The sequence below is a fragment of the Danio aesculapii genome, chromosome 11 (genome assembly GCF_903798145.1).
Source record: "Danio aesculapii chromosome 11, fDanAes4.1, whole genome shotgun sequence".
NCBI classification, from domain to species: Eukaryota; Metazoa; Chordata; class Actinopteri; order Cypriniformes; family Danionidae; genus Danio; species Danio aesculapii.
Genome location: NC_079445.1, coordinates 24,680,572 through 24,702,309, shown reverse-complemented (window position 1 = coordinate 24,702,309; position 21,738 = coordinate 24,680,572). Strand labels below are relative to the sequence as shown.

At 35.5% G+C, this 21,738-nt stretch overlaps 2 protein-coding genes across 6 annotated transcripts in view; both read left to right on the top strand.

Moving 5' to 3' along the window:
• plekhg5a (pleckstrin homology domain containing, family G (with RhoGef domain) member 5a) overlaps positions 1–7,253 on the top strand; it is a 70,727-nt gene extending 63,474 nt beyond the window's left edge. For all 5 annotated transcript variants that reach the window (XM_056468017.1, XM_056468016.1, XM_056468015.1 and 2 more), the window contains 2 exons: positions 1–748; positions 6,361–7,253. The exon at positions 1–748 is cut by the window's left edge and continues 236 nt beyond it. In XM_056468017.1, the coding sequence (XP_056323992.1) occupies positions 1–748; positions 6,361–6,370 (758 nt within the window). In that variant the 3' untranslated portion in view covers positions 6,371–7,253. The remainder of the gene's footprint in view (positions 749–6,360) is intronic.
• A 6,828-nt stretch (positions 7,254–14,081) lies between these two features.
• Positions 14,082–21,738, top strand: part of mxra8a (matrix-remodelling associated 8a) — a 33,309-nt gene continuing 25,652 nt past the window's right edge. Inside the window, exons 1-2 of the mRNA XM_056468319.1 lie at positions 14,082–14,308; positions 21,218–21,244. Of these exons, the coding sequence (XP_056324294.1) occupies positions 14,257–14,308; positions 21,218–21,244 (79 nt within the window). The 5' untranslated portion in view covers positions 14,082–14,256. The remainder of the gene's footprint in view (positions 14,309–21,217; positions 21,245–21,738) is intronic.

Here is a 21,738-nt window from a genome sequence, read left to right as displayed (position 1 = left end):
GGACTCTCTCACCGCAGTCTCTGATCACAGAGCTCGACCTAAAGGGAGGCATCTGCCAGAGTGAGGGAGAAGAAACCGATGCTGGAGAAGAAGAAGAAGCTTTCGAGGATGATGATGATGATGATGATGATGGGGATGATTCAATAACCTGGAACGGCTCTCAGATTACTGTAAACGAGACTTACGTTTTAGATGCAAACAGTGAGGAGCTCAACCGGAGGAATGATTTTTCTGGGATGACTCAGGTTGCTGGCGGCTGTCGTTCGCAAACTCTGCGGCGCCGTTCTCCGGTTCAACCCCGTCCAGACTACCTGCAGCACTTTACTCTCAGGTCCCGTTCAGAAGATGACCTCCTTCAATGCCTGACCGGCCCTCTTCTTCTTCGCCCCACTGGGAAAAACAACGTCAGTAAGAGTTTGACGCATCTCGCCAAACAAACGCCTCACAGCGACGAGGTTTTCCAAACGGATGAGGATGAGCTTCATGAGGATTCCAAAACACTGTCCAGCAAACTGAGCAACACTCTTCGAAGAGCAGAGGCCAGGCAGGTGCAGAGGACTCTCAGCTGCCCCAATGGACAGGCAGATTGTGAGGGTTCTGATGCTGAGACGATGCCCCCTGGTGGACTGGAGGAAAAGCAGGATTTGGTGGTGGTCCAGCAGACCCATCAGCAGCATAAGAAACTGACGGTGGCGCAGCTGCACAAGATACGAGCCACCATGGTGCTCAATTCAACACTGACTGCCTCGTAAGTATACTGATGCCCTTCAAATATCACACAAGTTTGTGTGAAATCAACATTTATAGTAAACTGTAGTAAATAGTCAAATTAATTTTGTTAGCTCATATTGTTGTTGTTTTTTTCCCGCGAAGCTTACTATGCCGATTGAACATTTCAGAATTTATCAAAATTTTGATCATTAGTTTTGGGTAAATTTTTCAGTGTAGAGCCTCAGCAATTGGAGAGAGGCTGGATTGACCTCCCCCAGATCCACACAGATCTGGTGAGAAAGCATTATTATTTGCAGTAATATGCAAACCAGCCTTTGATGGATTTATGACAAATTACACGTATGAGAAAATTAGCCAAAGTAGCCTATTTGAGATTGTCAAAATGCACAAGGTGCCCTCTTGTGGATTTGTGAAAACAAAAGCTGCAAGAAAATGTTGTCCCTGGTAGGCTACATATTTGTGGATTCTCAAAACGGTAGCCATGGGTACATATTTCCATTGAGCAAGGGGTTGGAAAAAAAGGTTTTATTCAGCATATACTGTATTTACAGTATTAGGTATGGCTTTAAGTAATATGTTCAAGGGATAGATCACCCAAAAATCAACATTTACTCACTTTTTCTCTCTGTTGGGTCAAAAACTTTGTTTTTTTTTTTTTGTGCTGAATCTAATAGAAGATGTTTTAAAGAATGTTTGAAACTGGTAACCATTGATTCCCAGGTGATTAATGGTTTCCACTATCAGAACACGCTCCGGTTTCAGCTTTGCCTCTCGGCACACCACGTTTCTGGTTTAGCACTGTCACCTCACAGCAAGAAAGTTGCTGGTTCTGGCTCGGCCAGTTGCCATTTCTGTGTGGAATTTGCATGTTCTCCTCATAGTTGCGTGAGTGTCCTCCGTGTGCTCCCTGTACTAAATGATTCCCAGTTCTGGGTTGCAGCTGGAAGAGCATCCGCTGTGTAAAACATATGTTGGATAACTTGGCGGTTCATTCCGCTGTGGCAACTCTTCATGAATAAAGGGACTAAGCTGAAGGAAAATAAACAAATGAATGAATGAAAAAATCTGTAAATATATATTTTGTAAAAATCAGATAAATAAATATAAACATATAAAATATGTCATATATTTTAAACACTGTTATTTAAATATTATTTCATGTATTATTTATTATAATAATTTATTATTTAAAATTAGTAATATATTAATGTCTGAATTTTTTTTTTTTTGAATATGTTAATTTTGCTATTGTTTCTGGACAGGATGATTTTAATTTCTGTGATAATAAAAAATTGTATCATCATGCAAGTGTTAATATATAAAACATATATTAGTCATCTATTCACAAGACATTTACTGTTAAATTCTGCTTACTCTGTCCTCATCAACTGCTCATGAAGCTTTGGGCATTCTCATAGACATGCTAACACCAGACGACAGGATATGCCCCCCCAAAAATCACTAATAGCTTACTGACAGACTGTTCGTGCACATTGTTAAAAACTCTCCCTCATTGTCTAGACATGTTTGTACATCATGTCCCTCTCAGTGTTAAAGTCGTAGTTCACTCAAAAATGAAGATTTACTTATCGTTTACTCAGCTACTGAGTTTCTTTATTCAGTTGAGCACGAAATAAGTTTGTTTGAAGATTTATGTAAAACAGTAGCCATTGAGAACTATAGTATGAAAAAATGGCTATGGTCAGTTGCTACCAGTTTCCAACATACATCAAAATATCTTCTTTTGTGTTCAACAGGGTAAAGAAACTCAAACAGGTTTATAGCAAGTGAGCAAATGATGACAGAATTTTTATTTTTGGGTGGACTGTGCGTTTAATGTTTCTCGTGTCATTCGCCGTCGGCCCATTAGTACACAATGTGCTTATCTGTTATTCTGTAGCTTTTAATAGGTTCAAACACAGTCATTTCAGGATAGGCAAACCCCATTGTCTAGCCGTCTGTGGCATTTCAGCATCCAGTGCATTTGTCCCGTGTGTCTTTTATCTAATAATCTCAGCCTCCGCCCAGAGTTAGAAGAAAACGCCACCTTCAGAGAGAAGAATACTGAGCACTGGGTATTTTTCCATGTATTGTGTCTATTTTTACCTATGGAAGGGCTCGGATTGTTCTCTGATTGAGTGAGTGATTGATTTGTTGTTTTGAAATTAGAGCTAAATAAGTGGATGGAATCACGAAGTCCTGTCATAACAATTCAATTAGTTCAATTAGTTGTGTAAAGGAAATTTTATATGAATCATCAGATAAATTTTAGTGTTTTAATATTAAATGTCACAATAATATAAAATAAGAAATATATATGTGTTCTGCACGCCCATGTTAATTAATAGTGCTAGTTTAGTGCCTTTGTCACTAGGATTTCCAAAACACTATTTATCTTATGTAACTTTAAAAAAAAGTAACTGATGTATTAAATAATTGATTGATTGAATGAATTCATGAATGAATGAAAATAAATATATATATATATATATATATATATATATATATATATATATATATATATATATATATATATATATATAAAGAAAAAAACATTTAAGCTATGTCTACACTAATCTGCGTCATGTCCATGCTATCGTTTTCAATTCTTCTCGTCATCCACACTGAAATGACTGCAAATGCTTTGGTTTAGTACAGCGCATGCTTACTGCCAGTGTTGGGGGTAACGCATTACAAGTAACGCCAGTAACGTAATAATATTATTTTTCTAAGTAACGAGTAAAGTAACGCATTACTTTTTTAAAAATAAATATAAAATATATTTAAATTAAGTAATAATATTTGAGTTACTATTTTGAAAATGTAATGCGAGTTACTTTTTAGGTTAATTAATTAGCTTTTAAAAAAGAAATTGTAGTCGCACTGCAAGAAGGTCGCTGGTTCAAGCCTCGGCTGGGTCAGTTGGCATTTCTGTGTGAAACTTGCGTGTTCTCCCTGCGTTTGCGAGGGTTTCCTCCGGGTGCTCCAGTTTCCCCCACAGACCAAAGACATGTAGTACAGGTGAATTGGGTAGGCTAAATTGTCCGTAGTGTATGTGTGTGAAAGAGTGTGCATAGATCTTTCCCAGAGATGGGTTGCAGCTGGAAGGCCATCTGCTGCGTAAAACATGTGCTGGATAAGTTAGCGGTTCATTCCGCTGTGGCAACCCCAGATTAATAAAGGAACTAAACCGAAAAGAAAATGAATGAAAATAAATAGCTTAATTAAAATTAAAGTAGTGTGTGTGGATGTTTCCCAGAGATGGGTTGTGGCTGGAAGGGCATCCGCTGCGTAAAAACATGCTGGATAAGTTGGCGGTTATTCCGCTGTGGCGACTCCGGTTTAATAAAGGGACTAAGCCGAAAAGAAAATGAATGAATGAATGAATGAATGAATAAAAATTAAAGTAGTCACGATGAATCACACAATCATTGCGTGTGAGTGTGTTCATTACTTTGAACGCATCGAAGAAAAGGAAAAGGGGATTATAGTCTCAATAGACAGTGATTTTACTTAAGACAAATAGTACAAAAGTTGCAAACACATTGCTTTAAACTTTCATTAATCTGTATATACGACATGTATAGCTCTGGGGTCAGGAAGTTCTGAGAAAACATTAACCTAAAATATTATTTTTCGAAATGTTCTTTTAAAAGGTAAATGGAGGTGTATGTTATACAGTGCATTGTTAATTGCAGAGCTCCTCTATTAAAAAAGTAAGAAAGAAAAAAAAACAAGTTCTGAAAGAGATCAAGCCTCAGCCAGGTAATAAATAGTAACACAAAAATAACTCAAAAGTAACGTAACCCATTACTTACCGTAAAAAGTAGCTAAGTAACACAATTAGTTGCGTTTTTGGGGAGTAACTCAATATTGTAATGCATTCAAAATTAGCTTTCCCCCACACTGCTCACAGATGTAGAACGCTTTTACCTGCATCATATTACCTGTTGTTTATTTACTTTCCATCTCTTTGAAACATTGTGGCTAAATGTTGGAACTATCGTCTGCTTCAGCCAATGAACAATAGCTCCAAATAAATGTTACATGTCCTTTGAAGAGAGGCAATATGGAGCATGTACAAACTGACATTAAACTTTAATAAAGCTGTCAAAACTGACAGCATTCAAAACATCTGCTTTACAATGCCAGTCCACACTGCAACATGAAAATGGCATTCTCAAATTTATCCACTTTGCACTGCTTTTTCAAAAAGATACATTTTTGTTTCCTAAATACACCATCTCCGTGTGGACGGAAGGCCAAAACAGAGAAAACTCTGGACATGGCCTTGGTTTAACTTAAAGACGTTGTGACAAATAAAATAAAAAAGATTTGGTTAAACCTAAATAAAATCAAATAAAATGAAATAAAAAAACAATCAATCAAATCAAAATAAACATTTGTTTAACTTAAATCTATTGTGACAAATATACTACTAATGTAGAATAAAATGTGCTTTTTATAGTGATTGTGTTAAAGGGGTTATGTCAATTAACTGGCCATGACTTTTGATGTGTAAAATGCAGTTTTTTTACTATTAAAATGTAAAAAATAGCACTTTAAATAAATAAATAGCATTTATTGATTTATTTAAAACTATTTCAAAATGTATTTCATGGGGTCCTGTACAATAATTATGCTTTGCTTTGAAGTATATACAGTTCAAGTCAGAATTATTAGGCCCCCTTTGAATTTTTTTTCTTTTTTTAAATGTATCCCAAATGATGTTTAACAGAGCAAGGAAATTTTCATAGCATGTCTGATAATATTTTTTCTTCTGGAGAAAGTCTTATTTGTTATTTTGGCTAGAATAAAAGAAGTTTTTAATTTTTAAAAATCATTTTAAAGTCAAAATTATTAGCTATATATATATATATATATATATATATATATATATATATATATATATATATATATATATATATATATATATATATATATATATATATATATATATATATATATATATATATATATATATATATATATATATAAAGTGTATATGTATATTTATACCTTTTAAGATATATTTTTTGATAGTCTACAGCAGTGTTTCCCAACCCTGTTCCTGGAGGCACACCAACAGTACATACTGTATTTTGGATGTCTCCCTTTTCTGACCCATTAACTTCAGGTTTTGGAGTCTCTTCTGATGTTATGATAAGTTGATTCAGGTGTGTTTGATTAGGGAGAGGTTGAAAATGTGGACTGTTGGTGTGCCTTCAGGAACAGGGTTGGAAAACACTGGTCTACAGAACAAACCATCATTATACAACGACTTGCCTAATTACGCTAACGTGCCTAGTTAACTTAATTAACCTAGTTAAGCCTTTAAATGTCACTTTAAGCTGTATAGAAGTGTCTTGAAAAATCAAGTCAAATATTATTTACTGTCATCATGGCAAAGATAAAATAAATCAGTTATTAGAAATGAGTTATTAAATCTATTATGTTCAGAAATGTGTTGAAAAAAATCTCTCCTTTAAACAGAAATTGGGGAAATAATTGAGGGCTAATAATTCAGGGGGGCTAATAATTCAGGGGGGCTAATAATTCCGACTTCAACTGTATATTATTAATAATGGCTATTTATATTAACCCTATCCTTCTTTTTCCTTTCTCTAGGGAAGTTTAGTGTTTGAATGAATGGAGCGGATGCCATTAGCTGGTCTATTGGTGCAACTCAACCCAGGTCTTTGGTCCAAGACTTTCTTCATGAAGACGTTCAACTCAGTGACTCTAACATATAAACAGGGAGAACATGGAGGAACTCTGTCAAAAGCCATGAACATTAATCACTAATTTAATTTTGGCTATATAAAGCTGAAGGGTCATATTGTACTTTACAGAGACGTACATTTTGTATAATGCCTGTCTGACAATGAATAAATAAGACTCGAGTCAATCAGTTTTTATTTAACGATGCACCAGTCAGGGCTTTTGCAGAACTAAAGGGACAGAAAAAAATAAGTATAAGAATATAAACTCTAAAAGCACTCTGAATTGTCATTTCATTTGTCCTAAGGGCTTTTTTATTTCAATGCTAGATGATGTAGCTTCTCAAACACCTGAAATAGCTTGACTCTTTTAGGTTGTAGAAACATACTGAATCACATTTGTGATTTACTTTTTTTATTTTAAGAACAACTGTGGACTACTTTTGCTTGAAACGCCACAATAATCTACTTGCATGCATTTTGTTGTTGTATTTTTTCAGTGTTCTGTAAATATGATATTTATTGAACCTGCTTTGTTTTATAGAAAATATCCTATTTGTCGATGCCTTTTGATTGTTATATGTCTCTTTTTGCTATTTGAATGGTTGGCACTGTCTCTGATTTTGTCTATTGACATCAAAATAAGGGCTGAATCCAAGTCTTACCCTTGCATTTTATTAGTTTACATACAGTATGTAGCGTCAATATTTACAGGTGAGAAATTTGCACAGTGCTTCTAAACGAAAGAAAAGAAACGGAGATAACACACAAACTTCAAATAAAATGCTTCAAATACCAAAATCACTGTTAAAATGTGTCGCTTTGTTTATTTTCAAGTCTGAGTGCTCGGATTTATAATGTTCTGACATTTCTGTTAAAGCATTCACATGTACACTAACAACGTATTTACATAATGTGATGTTTTGGGTTGCGTTCTGTGATTTTTACTTCAGAAAACAAAGAATTTCTACACTGTTAGGGATTTCCTGTTGAATCTACAGTAACTTACTGTAAATTAATTACAGCAGAAATACTGTATTTACAGCACCAGCATTGTCTGTCTTTACTGTAAAATATACGCTAAATTTAGAATATACGCAAATCTTAAAATACAGCAACATACTTCATAAGTCCTACAGTAATATTCTGTTTATATTACAGTTAAATACTGTGTGTGTGATTTATGAAAATTGTTAACTATTTCGTTTATAGTGTAGCTGTCTGCCAGTAACTTACTGTAAATCACAGCAAAAATACTGTATTTACATATACAGCACCATTTATCTTGCTGTACATGTATTTACAGTATTGTATGTCTTTACTGTAAAATATGCAATGACAGGTTAAAATACAGTACCATACTTCATAAAAATCCTACAGTAAAATTCAGTTCATATTACAGTTAAATGCAGTGTGATTTATGAAAATTGTTAACTGTGTAGTTTGTAGTGCAGCCGTCTGCCAGTAACTTACTGTAAATCACAGCAAAAATACTGTATGTACAGCACCGTTTATCTTGCTGTATATGCATTTACAGTATTGTATGTCTTTACTGTGAAATATACAGTAATTTTCGCAATGCCGTTTTAAAATACAGTAACACTATAAAAATCCTGCAGTAAAATTCAGTTCATATTAGTTAGATACTGTGTGATTTATAAAAAAGTTCGAACTGTGTAGTTTGTAGTGCAGCCGTCTGCCAGTAATTTACTGTAAATTACAGCAAAAGTACGGTATTTACAGTACATGTACAGCACCATTTATCTTGCTGTATATGTATTTACAGTATTGAACATCTTTACTGTAAAATATCCTGTAATTTTCACAATGCCACTTAAAAATACAGTAACATACTGCATAACTGTCCATATACAATAAAATTCAGTTCATATTACAGTTAAATACTGTGTAATTTACAAAAAAATGTAAATCTTCAAAGGCTGCGTTCCACTAACTTCCATCAGTCTCGTTTCCTCAGATGTACATTGATTACGTTATATAAATGTCCAATACTGGCAGAATATCTGAATGGCTTTAAACGGAATGTCTTAAACCCTTGAGCACTTGGGAAGTACGCTGTTGTGACATCACAATTGCATTGCATTCTGGGACATATAGGTGCTGGAGTGGACATATGAAGCTGACTCGCTTCCTTGGTCAATATCAAGGGTATGTTCGTGTAAGCTTCCCTCATTCCCTTGATGAAGTAGAAAATGCCATTAGTGGTTTTCCAGAGGGAACTCCCAATGCCATTTTGAAGTGTGTTTCAACTATTCAAACCCCATTAAGATGTTCTGCCAGTAGTGGACACTTGTGTTACGTAAACAAGGATGTGGGGGAGAGTGGGGTAAAGTGAGACATTTTTTACATTTGCTCCCTTCTAAGCAAGCTAAAATGATATATTAGTAAAATGTACACTTTTCTCATTAGTTCAGAATGTTTCCTAGGAATGGAATTTGGCAGACTGTATTTAGGATAAAAGTCCATGAAAATATGATTTTTTAAAAAGTGGTTTGTGTCTCAAGTTTACCCCTACACGGGTAAATGAGACAAACTAGAAAATCAAAGGGGTAAAGGGAAACAGCTGGGGGTAAACTGATCCACTTACTTTTTTCACAATAAAACTACCATAACAACATGTGTTGTAAGATTTTGAATCCTGACAGTTAGCTTGACAACGACACATTTCAGAATTAATGTCGGACTAGTCAATTATGGATTGGGGATTGGTCAATTAAGCAAATTTTTTTTAAACACTTGAAAAAACTCTGACACAACAATCTAATTCAAACTATTTGAATTAACATTCTAGTGACAGATAGAACCAGTTAGATTATATCACAATCTGGGGCTCAGAACACAGGACCCTCAGAGCCAGCTATAGTGTCAGGGGGTCAGAGAAAAGGACAATCAGAACCAGATAGGGACTCAGCTTGGGACTTAGAACACAGCCTACACAGACACCACCTAGAACATCAGCCTATACTGTCATACTCTACAACTCCCACTCTTTTGTGTTTCCCTGGATTCTTCTTAGAAATTGTGCACGTACCTTTTCGCCAACCTAATTTCGCCCACATGTTCCTGCATAAACATCTTTGTTGATCCTTGAACAACATTCCAATCAGCCAATCAGAAATAAAAGAAATGTTTACCGTTTATGTCAGGTTTAGGCTTGCGGTTAGGTTTATGCGCTTCTACTGTACATGATTGTTATCCAACTATTATTTCCCTCTGATTTTGGAAATGATTTACAGTTCTGGTTGGGTTTAGGGGTAGGGATTAGGTATGGATTACATTTTACAACAAAAATGATGTTCAGGATCAATATAGATGTTTATCCAGGATCACATCATACATGGCAAAATCATGATGTGCGTATCTCGTCATCCACAACTTTCTTAACTATGCCAATGTAATGAACGCTTGTGCTTTTTGTCACAAAGTTAACTATGACAAAGTCTTCCACAGACAGATTTGTGTTTCTTGGACCACTGCTCTCATCCTCAGAGCTCCCTTCGTCAGACACATTATCAACTGAGAGTTTTCTTAGAGCTGCTAACTATGAGTTCCTTTTGGGTTCCTTTGGGTCGAGTTTTCCTTTAATTCGATTTTCCCTGCTTAGTTTTTTAGGTCTTTCTTTATAAGCCTTTTCAATCGTCTGCTTTTCGGGTGTATCAGTTAGGATGGCTGTCTTCACAAGCTTTCATTTGGATTGTGTTCTGGGGGAACATTTGAGAAGTGGTAGCATTTAATGAGGGGACATATATCCAGGTTGGCTGGAAACACATGGCACATCCATGTAGACTATATGTGCAATGAAAGATTAGCATCAGTGAGTGAATTATCTGCAGGGGATAGATCATCCAAATCTTCTGTAGTGGCAGGCTGGAGCTAAAGATTTGGCCAGTCTGACACTATAGATCAGGGGTGGGCAAACTCAGTCCCGGAGGGCTGGTGTCCTGCACAGTTTAGCTCCAACTCTTATCAAACACACCTGCTTACAGATTTCTAGTGATCTCGAAGACACTGATTGGCATGTTCAGGTGTTTTTGATTAGAGTTGAAGCTAAACTATGCAGGACACCGGCCCTCTAGGACAGAGTTTGCTCACCCCTGCTATAGATGGTGCAAACGCTTTATCAAGTAAAATTTCTTGGTTATATGGAAAAATTCCAGTGGACCTAAATCTAGAAGTGATGTTGCCTGGTGTCACTGCTGACATGAAGGTCTCATTCACAAGTCCTACAGTCTTGTAGACTAAATTTAACTTGTGCCTTATGTCTCACTTTACCCCACTGCCACATTTTACGAACAAAAACATTTTTCAGCAATTCATTCTATATTCAATTCATTCAATTCATTCATATCTATATCTAGATAATAATTCATTTTGAAATATATAACATTTCACAGTATTAAGCCCTAAATGTCAAATAGTCACCAATTTTACTGATTACAACAATAAACTGTGTTGTTCTGTCTGCATTTGGTCTGTTTAGATAAATCACAATTTACAATTTTTTTTTTATATTTGATACCATACGTTTTGAACACATTTAGAGTCTTTGTAATGTTCTTGTATTTTTTCCGCGTCATAATAAGATGTTTAATTGCTGTGCAACATTGAAGCAATTGCAACATTGACTTTCACGGAAAATCACAGGATCATACCTGTTAACGGTTGAGATATAACGGCAATATTCGCTTAACCACAAGGTGGCAGAACAGAACTACTTTTTAATCTTGGCCTTTGTTGTTTACACAGCTGATGGAAAAATGTGTGGTAGTGAATCCTATTTTCGCCCACATCATCATATTTATGTAAACCCAAAAATGACCAGGCCAAAAGCACTAAGGCACTTAGTATTCTTAATATTCATAAACAAATGCAGTTATGACTAGGTCTATGGAATGTTTTGGTCAATGTGTCAAAAAATATTGCTTGTTAGTTTAATCATGAATCTTCGAGTTTCCTTTAACTTTTTTATAAAGTAACATAAAAAACATGTCTCCTTTTTTTCCCTTTGAGTTTTTGATTGTTTGTCCTCTAGAGTTTTATTGCTGATTGCGGGAGCTGAGTCTGCACTCTGGCTCATTACATGCTGTGAGCAAAGCCTGTAAACACACCACCAACACTCTGATTAAAAAGCCATGGGCACCTTCAGTAATTATTACCAGGCGTTAGGCCTCATACATCTCTGTCATACACTATCAAAGACAGTATGGTACTATGCATTTCAATTAACGTTTGTAAAACAAACCAAAAAAATAATAATTTTGTGTCACATTTAAAATATTGGTTCAAAAATGATATATACATCAGTGCAGTCTTGCAAACCTCAGAGTAAAGTTTTGTGAATGTCAACATATCCACAGTCAAATGCACATCCTTTTAAAGGTATACTTAGTTTGCATGCACACAGGTGCTGGACATATGTGTGTACTTAACCATTTCATATTGTGTCCAGAGCAGAATACAATAGACCTTTCACACATGTACACGGTCATCTGATTTGCAAACTTGTTTGAAGAACCAAATTAGCCAGAGATCAGTTATCAAGATTAAAGGCCCTAGGATCTGACAAATCAATCTTAAATTAAGTTTAAATTAGGTATGAAAAATGGACCCCAGTACCAATGTTCTGTGTTTACATACACCTTGTGGGCAAGCTTAGAGCAAAAACAATTTAAAGTGCAAAAGCATACTATTCAGACGGGCTCATCCCTAATCTCTTTGAAGGGTTTACGCTTTAAAGGTATTAGGGCATATAGGGATGGGCCCTTCTGAATAAAATCCACTGTTTAATACCAAATAACTTCCCAGCATAAAGGATCAGGGGGTTGAAGTGTCCACCTTTTGTACCCTTCAAAATCTTTCATAACAAAGGGTCCATCGAAGTGGTCAGTTTTAAGCACTTTGGTTTGGAAAGACGTCTCAACATGGTGGCCATGATTGTTTTCACTCCAAGTGCCCTATGGAGGGTATAGGAATACATCTCCTGCTGGATGTTAACGAAAATTATTGAAATTATTTAGTAAATTACCCGTTACAGTTTAATTAATGTCTACTCCTAACCCAAACCTACCGCTTACAGTAACATTCATTCATTCATTTTCCTTTGGCTTAGTTCCTGATTAATCAGGGGTTGCCACAGTGAATGAACCGCCAACATCTCTGGCATGTTTTACTCAGTAGATGCCCTTTCCAGTCGCAACCCAGCATCGTGCCGGGAGACCTAACAGTAACATAAAAATAGTAATTATTGTCATACAGTGTCACATATATAGATGTTTGTATTCTCAAGTAACCTATCTGTATAGCTGTACTCCTTCTTGACTTTACCATGATATTCCGTTTGGAATGCACATGAGTGTCAAACAAAAGTGGATACTATTCTGGTGTTTCTTGAAGGCTATGTGGACACTTACATACTCAGAAAAGGTTTTTGGACTTAAGGCTGCAAGACTACGAGATATGATAGATATTGTTATTAACAAAAAAATTGTTGATACATTTAAGAATGATCTTTTCTATAACATTCTCCAAAGTTCAGTGAACGTTGCTAGAGACAGATGAGTCATATTGATTCACATTTGATGAGTCATTTTGATCGACCAATTGATATAAACATATTCAACTAATGGTAGCTGTATTTCATCTCCAAAAAAAAAATTAAATAAAAAATGAAAGTGACAATTAACAGTCCAAAAAATAGTCAATTTCATTTCCCAGCCGGCACACGACCAACCTTCAGCTTTCAACGTTGAAATATGGTTGAAATAAGGTCAGATGTATTTTTAACGTTGAAATAACGTTGATACAACGTTTAATGTTGAACAGTTGAAAAACAGGCTGCATAGGCTATGACCAGGCTTCAACATTAAAATGCGGTTGAAAAAACGTCAGATGTTGCTTCAAAGTTGAAACAATGTTGAATGATAAATGGTTGAAAAAGGTGACAGAAATCCTTATACAATTCAACGTTGACATTTTTATCCTGATCCGTATTTGAATTAACGGCATGGCTTCAGCCCATAGATATATACCCTAGATATTGCATACGGACCCTAAGCATGCGTTAATAGCGCCGCCACATTTGTACAGTGCTTCCAGGACATGTCATTCAATCGCACTAGTCAAAATTAAAGCCAATGTGAAGATGCTGGATTTAGCGCTTTGTATGGGTGTAGTAACAAAGAAAACAAAGCGCAGAGGCATCACATTTCATAGGTAAGATTTCGTTTTTTACGTTTTTGTATATTACGAACTTTTGTGCTAAACAAGTATTGATGATAATACAGTCTTACTCTTGCCCTGACCATAAGGCAAAATAGCACCGACTCGCACTAAATTCTAGGCGTATTCTAGTTTTGTTGTATAAAATAAGCAAACTAATTTTATAGCAAAGTAAAATTTTTAGAAATTATGATTTTCGTAATTAAAATAGTGCATACTGACCACCGGGAAAACTCCCGAACATAGAGTGAGTTCGGCCATTTAAAAAAAATCCCCAATGGTCTGCAGGGAACCTGTGAACAAAGACAGTGCAGCTCAAGAGTTTGTGGTTGGGGTTTAAAGGGGGGCGAGCAGGCGGAGGGAGTGTGGATACTGAAGCTGGGTCAGTAGAGCAGCAGAGTCGAGTCTGCCTCCTCTTCCGTCAAAGTTGCTGCTGATGTCGCTGGTCGACTAAAAGCAAACCTTTCGCGGGAAAAGGTTGACAGGTGAACAAAGCCTGATAAATCGACTTGAAACTTGAAGTTTTGAACACTTTACTAGAGATTGAACCGAAAGGATATCGGTCATGAAGAACTTGTCTATGCCATTGTGCGCTCGAGCGCTTTTCTTGACTCAACGTGAGTATTGTTTACCTGCATTGAAGTTATTGTTGATCTTAACATTTTTTGAAGTTCTGGTTACGTTGACAGTTGGTAGAAGAATGAAAATTTTATAAAGATTGTCTAGTGTAAATATTTTACGATTAAATACACAGCAAAGTGTGTGTGTGTTTGATGGATAAAACTGTACTGTATAAGAAGCATGTCAGGTCATTCCCCCTCACCTGAGGATTTATATCTTTGCATGCCTCTTGAGAGTCATTGTACATGTTTGTGAATATTTTCTTCCGTTTAAACTTTTTTATAATGTCATGTAATGGTTTTCCAATATGTGTTTTGCACTGCTGAGACCCAGACCCAAATGTCAGAACCATCTGGTGTAGATACTTTTAAACCTGTGTGTCCAAGACTGATGATGCCTTTGTTTTGAAGTAACCCAGAAACGTTTTTGCTTTAAACAAACAGGTTTGCATGACACAAGACCCAGAAGTTCTGCATAAAAAACTGTTTTTGGAAATTCCGTGCAATAATTGCCAGATGTGGCAAGGACTTTTATGTTGTTCTGAGGGTAATTCAGGTTGTGAGCGTGAGATGTTTGCTCTTGATGGTCGACTCTTGTTTTTCTGTTTTTGTCGAAGTGTGCAATTCAATGATAGTTTACCAAAAGCCAAAGCTTATACTTTTGGAGGTCACTGGAAATGGAATGAGTCAAGAAAATTGCACTTTTACAACTCAGGAATGACTCAGGGTGACACATACTGCAGTGACTTAAGGTTTAATTTTAAACAAAGCTTTATAGTTACTCAACAACAGCTCATCACAATTTGAATCAGTATTGAAGAGTTACGATTTACTAAATTTTTGTTTATCACATTGGCCACATTTGTTAGTTCTTTTTTTCAATAAGATGCTTTAATGCAAACTAATTTATATAAACTAGCCATTTTTGTTATTTTGAGCTGAATATGCCATTATACAATGATTCTGCTTACTAAGCAGGTCTATAAGACAACAAGAGACTTATGTATTCACACTTTGGCTATTAAAACTATTGAATATCCAGGCTGGAAAAATTGATTTAAGCTTCAAGAGGTTTGTTGCCATGTGCACGGTAAAAAACAAAACAAAACTGTTACATCCCTTCCGTTACCTTTTAATGGTCAAAGGGGAACGAAAAAGAAACTCTGTGGAAAGGACTGTGCCAAACAAAAGAAAAGAATAAAACAAAAATTGACAATCTTCCCCTAGAACTACAAAATAATACAAAAAGTAAACCTTCAACGTCTGAGACGTCGTGTCTTACCTACTTTCTCCTTCCAAAGCAAAACTTACAAGTGTGGCACAAATCCGTAACCTAATGTGTATAACTAAAAGAGTGCTGCGAGAGCGCCATGTAGGGCTGGGCGATTTATTGATTAATTGAACATTTTAACTCGATTACGATTATTAAATTATAATTTTATTTCTTTATTTTATCTTTTTGCCCTCATAATTCACTGATAAGTTTTGTACAGTAAATATGCTCACATATTACAAGTGGGAGAGTTTAGAAAGTAGGGTGGATTAATAGATTTTTAAATAATTGAAGTAAACACACTACATCTTTGATTATTTATTGAACATCAACATTAAACAACTGAAAGTAAAACACATTGCCTAAAATGCGGCTCTCTGCACACCATTATCACCACTAACAAACCGACCAATCACAAAGCTTGTGCAACTTGTCGTTATGATGTATAAGTAAATTTTTTTGAGCGGTGCGCGGTTATGGGAAAGCTGCGCCGGACTGTACACATGCCCTTGGCAGAAGTATAATATAATATACATATAATATATATATAATATAATAAGTATAAATCATAATATTATAAGTGTAATTCAGCTTTAACAGAGCGGGGCCACATGACTCCACACACGGTATAAAAAGTAATTGAAAAAATTGACCTGGAAAAATCGATCGTTTATAGGTTCTGAATGTCGATTTCGATGACTTCTCGATTAATCACCCAGCCCTAGCGCCATGTATATCATATAGCAGAGCTTACCTATTCCCTCTCCTCCATCCAGAATAATGCACAGATAAGATGTTCACTTCAGTTTTCAAAGGAGTTTGAACCAAAAACGTTCAATATTATATGGCAAACAAAGCACATCAACAAAAGTTAAACAAACAATGGCAGATCAAACCAAAAGGGGAAGAAACACACTCATAAAACAAATGGCAAACACAGCTTAAGTTTCCACGAAATGCATACTATCCCGAACTGATATTTCCCTTATATAGTGTCCCACCATCCTGCAGGGCAACGATTGCACTCCGTGACCCTTAATCAGGTAAATACTTGGGATGCTCCAATAAAGATTTTGCAGTCGATATCAAGTACCGATTCCTTGTCATGTTGATCGGCCGATACAGAGTACCGATTCTGATGCTTTAAGCTTTATAATGCATGAAGCTCATTTTTAAGTGGAGATTTCTCCTTACCTAAGAAAATGAATGAAGCATGTTCCATAAAATCCTTTAAACATGTCTCTTATAACCGTTTAGTGTGGACATGTCATGGTCAGAAGCAGCTTTACAGAAAACAATAGATTAAACAGATAAAAATATTGGTAAGAAAAACAACCGACAAAAAAATTTAGAAACATTGCAAAGGATGGAAAAGAATTCGACATGTCTCAATCAAGAAAAAGTTTGAGCGCATATTTGATGCAAAATGAGTTAAAATGCACACCTATAAATACATATTTGTTTATTGCAGTAAGTATATTACAAAAAGGTATATTATTAAATATTCAAGTTTTAAAAAATAATTTTTACGTTTTTTATTTTGTTCAGCCAGGTTTTAGTGAACTTGCAATATAGTCAAAAACACAGAACTTTCAGTTCTTATATATGTAAAAATGTCTAAACACATGCAAGTCTATTCCAATATTTAGCTCTCCATCTAGCATGTCTGGTTCCTCTGTGTGTAAACTCGTAAACAGACACCTGTGATCGGTTCATGAGATTGGCGAGTATCGATCGAGTCATAAAATGTGATTATTGGCCGATACCAATCTCTGGCCAGTCGATTGGATCATCCCTAGTAAATACATATTTATATATATTATAATATACTGTACAATAATAATAATTAATAATATTTTTTTTTACATTTATATAGCACTTTTCTGGACACTCAAATCGCTTTACACACATTTATGGGGGCCCTGCTTAGCTTCAGTAGGCGACCATGTGAGAGTTTCAGAAAGCTAGCCTATCCAAAAATCCATAAGATCCAAAACTGCTACAACACTTCTCTGAGCTCTATGGCCAGAGAACGGGAACACTAGCTAATTTCAGGTCCAGAACTATTGAACTATGGAACTAAGAAACTATGAAAGTTCCTTATTAAATTAGTTTCAGTAACTTTTAAACGTCGTGCCATGAATGTCATAAAAGAACCAGCTTGATCTTAGGAGAAAACGTAAGTATATTACGTTTTGTCAGTTTAGTGGCTAATTAGTAAGAATTCGTACGAGTTCAGTCATACGAAATTGTACGATTTTAAAAAGTAGGCGTGGCACGTAACCCCACCCCTAAACCCAACCGTCATTGGGGGATGAGCAAATCATACTAAATTGTACGAATTAGATCGTACGAATTCATACAAATTAGTCACTAAACCAAAAAGTTACGAATTGCCATGAGGTTGCGTTGAAAAGAACATCTGAGCCCTGACTATAGAAATATTTGATGAAGAAAGACAAACTGAATTATAATAAAATCCATTTCAATCTTTGTTCCTACTCACTCTGAAAATCTCTACCAACATTAATGACACGCTAGATTACATTTTCATGCTAACATTTTCCAAGTTCACTGATTTAAATGATAAAAAAAGTAGAAATAAGGCCATACAGGTGTGGAAGTATCTGTAAAGGGTGCATTCATTTTGTGAACTGTCCCTTTAATTCGAGTAATGAACGTAACATGAGAAAGACAGAGAAATGAATATAAGATGTAGGTTCACAGTGTCGTGTGCAGGTGTAGCTTTGCCCTCAGCACATTAGTGTGAATATGACTATGCGGATGTGAATGAAATCAGTGTATGTGAGCACACAGACAAGCCCTAGCATTTAAAAGTGCTTCCTCAGCAGATTCCAAACCCTTGACCCTCTCCCTCTCCCCCCTCCTCTGCTTTTCACTCTGATGTGTGTGGTTTTTCTGGCTTCTAACACATCCTTATTACTGCCTTCTGCCCGCCTCAGGGTTTGCTGTACGTTCACAAAAGCATTTCCACTCATAGCTCTCACAGAAAATCATTATGACATACAGCAACATATATGTAAAAAAGATAAACTGCTGTGCAGCTTAAATGTCTTATATAGTGGGCTGTTGGTTTAGAGGAATGGCCTCTTGGGAAATAATTGTACAGACAGTGAATGGTTACTGTTCCAGTGGTTAAGTCATCTGAATGGTAGTCACATCTGTTAAAGACAGCTGTGCAAAAAAAAGTATTATGGTTTGAATCTTTATGAAATATGTGGATGTGAAACGTTAAAATGTCTGTCTACTGACCGTCTGATTGTGAGTGAGTGTGTGTTGTACTGTATGACACCATTAGAATCATTGAAATTTACTTAGAGGAGAATCTGCTCTGAATAGACACACATTTTTGGAGAAACTGGAGAAAAGATCTGTTATTAAATGTGGATCCCTTGAAAACCTTGAGCTTTTCCATAAAAAGTAAATTAAAAAATACTTTAAAACTAAAAATTGATATCGTTATGTATTCTAGAAATGTGTTATTTATCAAGTGAGATCTTTTATTTTTCACGTTCTTATAGATTTTTGCATCATAAAGATCAGTTGTCGAGTGCAGTGATGTTTTTTCCTTTTTTTGTAAAAGAAAAAAAGTTGAAAAGATAGCTATGTAGCTTTATTATGACTAAGCCAGTGGTTGTTGTCCCAGACTCTCCTAATACAAGGAAATCTGGGATTTTTCATCCAACCACTCCCTTAGTCATAAAGTTTAATTATTTAATTTATTTTAAAGAATAAAGCTGTCTTTTTATTGTAATAGAAACTAATAGTGATCTAGGCAGTTAAGGTCTAAAATGCCCCCAAACGACACCATGAATGAAGTCGCAACTTGTGCAAACTCTTCCAAGTGTTCTGAAGATGAACTTTTATGAGTCATTTATTTTTACATTCTGATGATCTGTTACTGTGACTGAATCATTAAGTGAATCACTGAATCAATCATTTAGAACTGAATAATCAACTTTATTTTACAAATCAGCTCTGTTCACAAATCATGCATAGTTAGAGATTGACAAATAGTGGATTTTACCAAAATTAGCTATTAATAAATATGATCAATAATAATATTATCATCAGCATTAACAGATACAACTTTAGGTAAAATGAACAAACAAATGTACAATATTTCTACAACACTCATTAAACTTTATTATTGTTACAAATGTAATCTCACGCTTTATTTGCTTCTGTTTTAGAAGACTTTCTGATTATATAATTAAAATATGTTACAAGGGCAAAACAATACAATATTTTACAATACAATAGTTTACTGGCTATAACAACTGCATAAAAGCAAACAACTGGAATTAAAATAGATCAAATAGATGGTAACAATCTTTAAAATTAACATTTGGATCAGATTGAAGTTAGCGTTCTTTTTACATTGACTGAAATCACACTGTTGTTCTTTCTTTACAAATGTAGCATCTAGTCAATTACTTACTATAATCTTTAACTTGATATTGCTATAGTAATTAGTTTAATGACAACATGTACTGCAGAATAGGATATCCCAACTGATTAATCCCCAAAAATCAGTCGACCTTTAAGTGAAGTTTATTTATAAACTAATTTCGAGAGGATCACGTGCTTATGATTGACCACAGCCGGTCCCGCATTTGCTAATACATGATCCTCCAATCAGATGATTCGTAAGTCACTTTAAATAACCACAGTCTTCATTCTGCAACAATATTTGTCTGGAAGAAACCCCCCCTCCCTTTTCTTCCCCCCGCTTTATCTAGATTGTGTGGTTAGCACTGTTGCCCCACAGCAAGAACACCACTGGCTATGGTCATCGCTGGGTCGGTTGACGTTTCTGTGCGGAGTTAGCATGTTCTTTTCGTGTCTGTGTGGTTTTTCCGTGGGTTTCCCGGTTTCCTCCCACTGTCCAAAGACATGGACCATACGTAAACCAACTAAGCCAAATGGTCACCATAGTCTAGATCCCAGCATCAGTATTTTTCCTTTTTGAAGCAGTTCACCTTTAGCCACATCAGCGGGGTAGTTTTTGAGATCTTCCTGTCCCTTTAAGGTTGATCTGAATTTCATCTTGACAAACATTTCAGTGGCTGAGAATAATTTGGACCTGGGTAATGTCTAGTTAAATATTTATATTCTAAGTCTTACCAGAGTTTACAAAGGAGTATTTGACTTGCTACGAGTGTTTTCGACTCATTTTGTAGACATAAGAAGGCATGAGGGTTACAGACTCAAACAAATATCTGTAAATAAAAGGTTATAAGGTTTACAGACGGAAAATACTGCAATGTTCCACAGAATGTTTGTTGACAAAGAACTGCAATACAAACAGGGAAACCTGCAAAGATGACTTTGTGCATTACTTTGTTTTTTCCTGTATTATGCCTGTAGTGATTTCTTATGCTCAGAATTTTTTTGTGGATAGTTTTAAGCCCCAGTTTGATGTAAAACAACAAATCTGTCAGATTAGAATTGTTGTTTAAGTGTCTGTTGATTTTTTCAGAGTTAATAGTCCATATAGTGATTTCTGGAAACACTGTGATAAATGGGGTGCACCTGTGATGGAATTTATGAAGTGGCCTGTGTATTTAATCTTAATATTTTTATAACCTTCTGTTTTTTATATTTTACAGTTTTGGCTTCATTTCTCTTCAGCCCTGGTAAGTGATTGCTTATTTCCTAACCTAATGTCATAATAAAAAATACTGCTGTGTAGAAGATTGGTACACTGTAAAACCCAAAAAGTTCAGGTAGCTCAAACCGTTTGAGGAAACCGATTACAACAAACCATTTAAGTTCAAAAACTAATCCAAATGAGCACAGTGAACTTAATCCATTTGAGTAAATGAAACAATTTGAGCACAGTAAAACCCAATAAATGAAGTGAACTCAAACCAACCGAGTATTGTAAAACCCAATAAGTTAAGGCAACTCAAACCGTTTGAGGAAACCGATTGCTACAAACCATTTAAGTTCAAAAACTAATCCAAATGAGTACAGTGCACTTAATCCATTTGAGTAAATGAAGCAATTTGAGCACAGTAAAACCCAATAAATGAAGTGAACTCAAACCAATCGAGTATTATAAAACTCAATAAGTTGAGGCAACTCAAACCGTTTGAGGAAACCGATTGCTACAAACCAATTAAGTTAA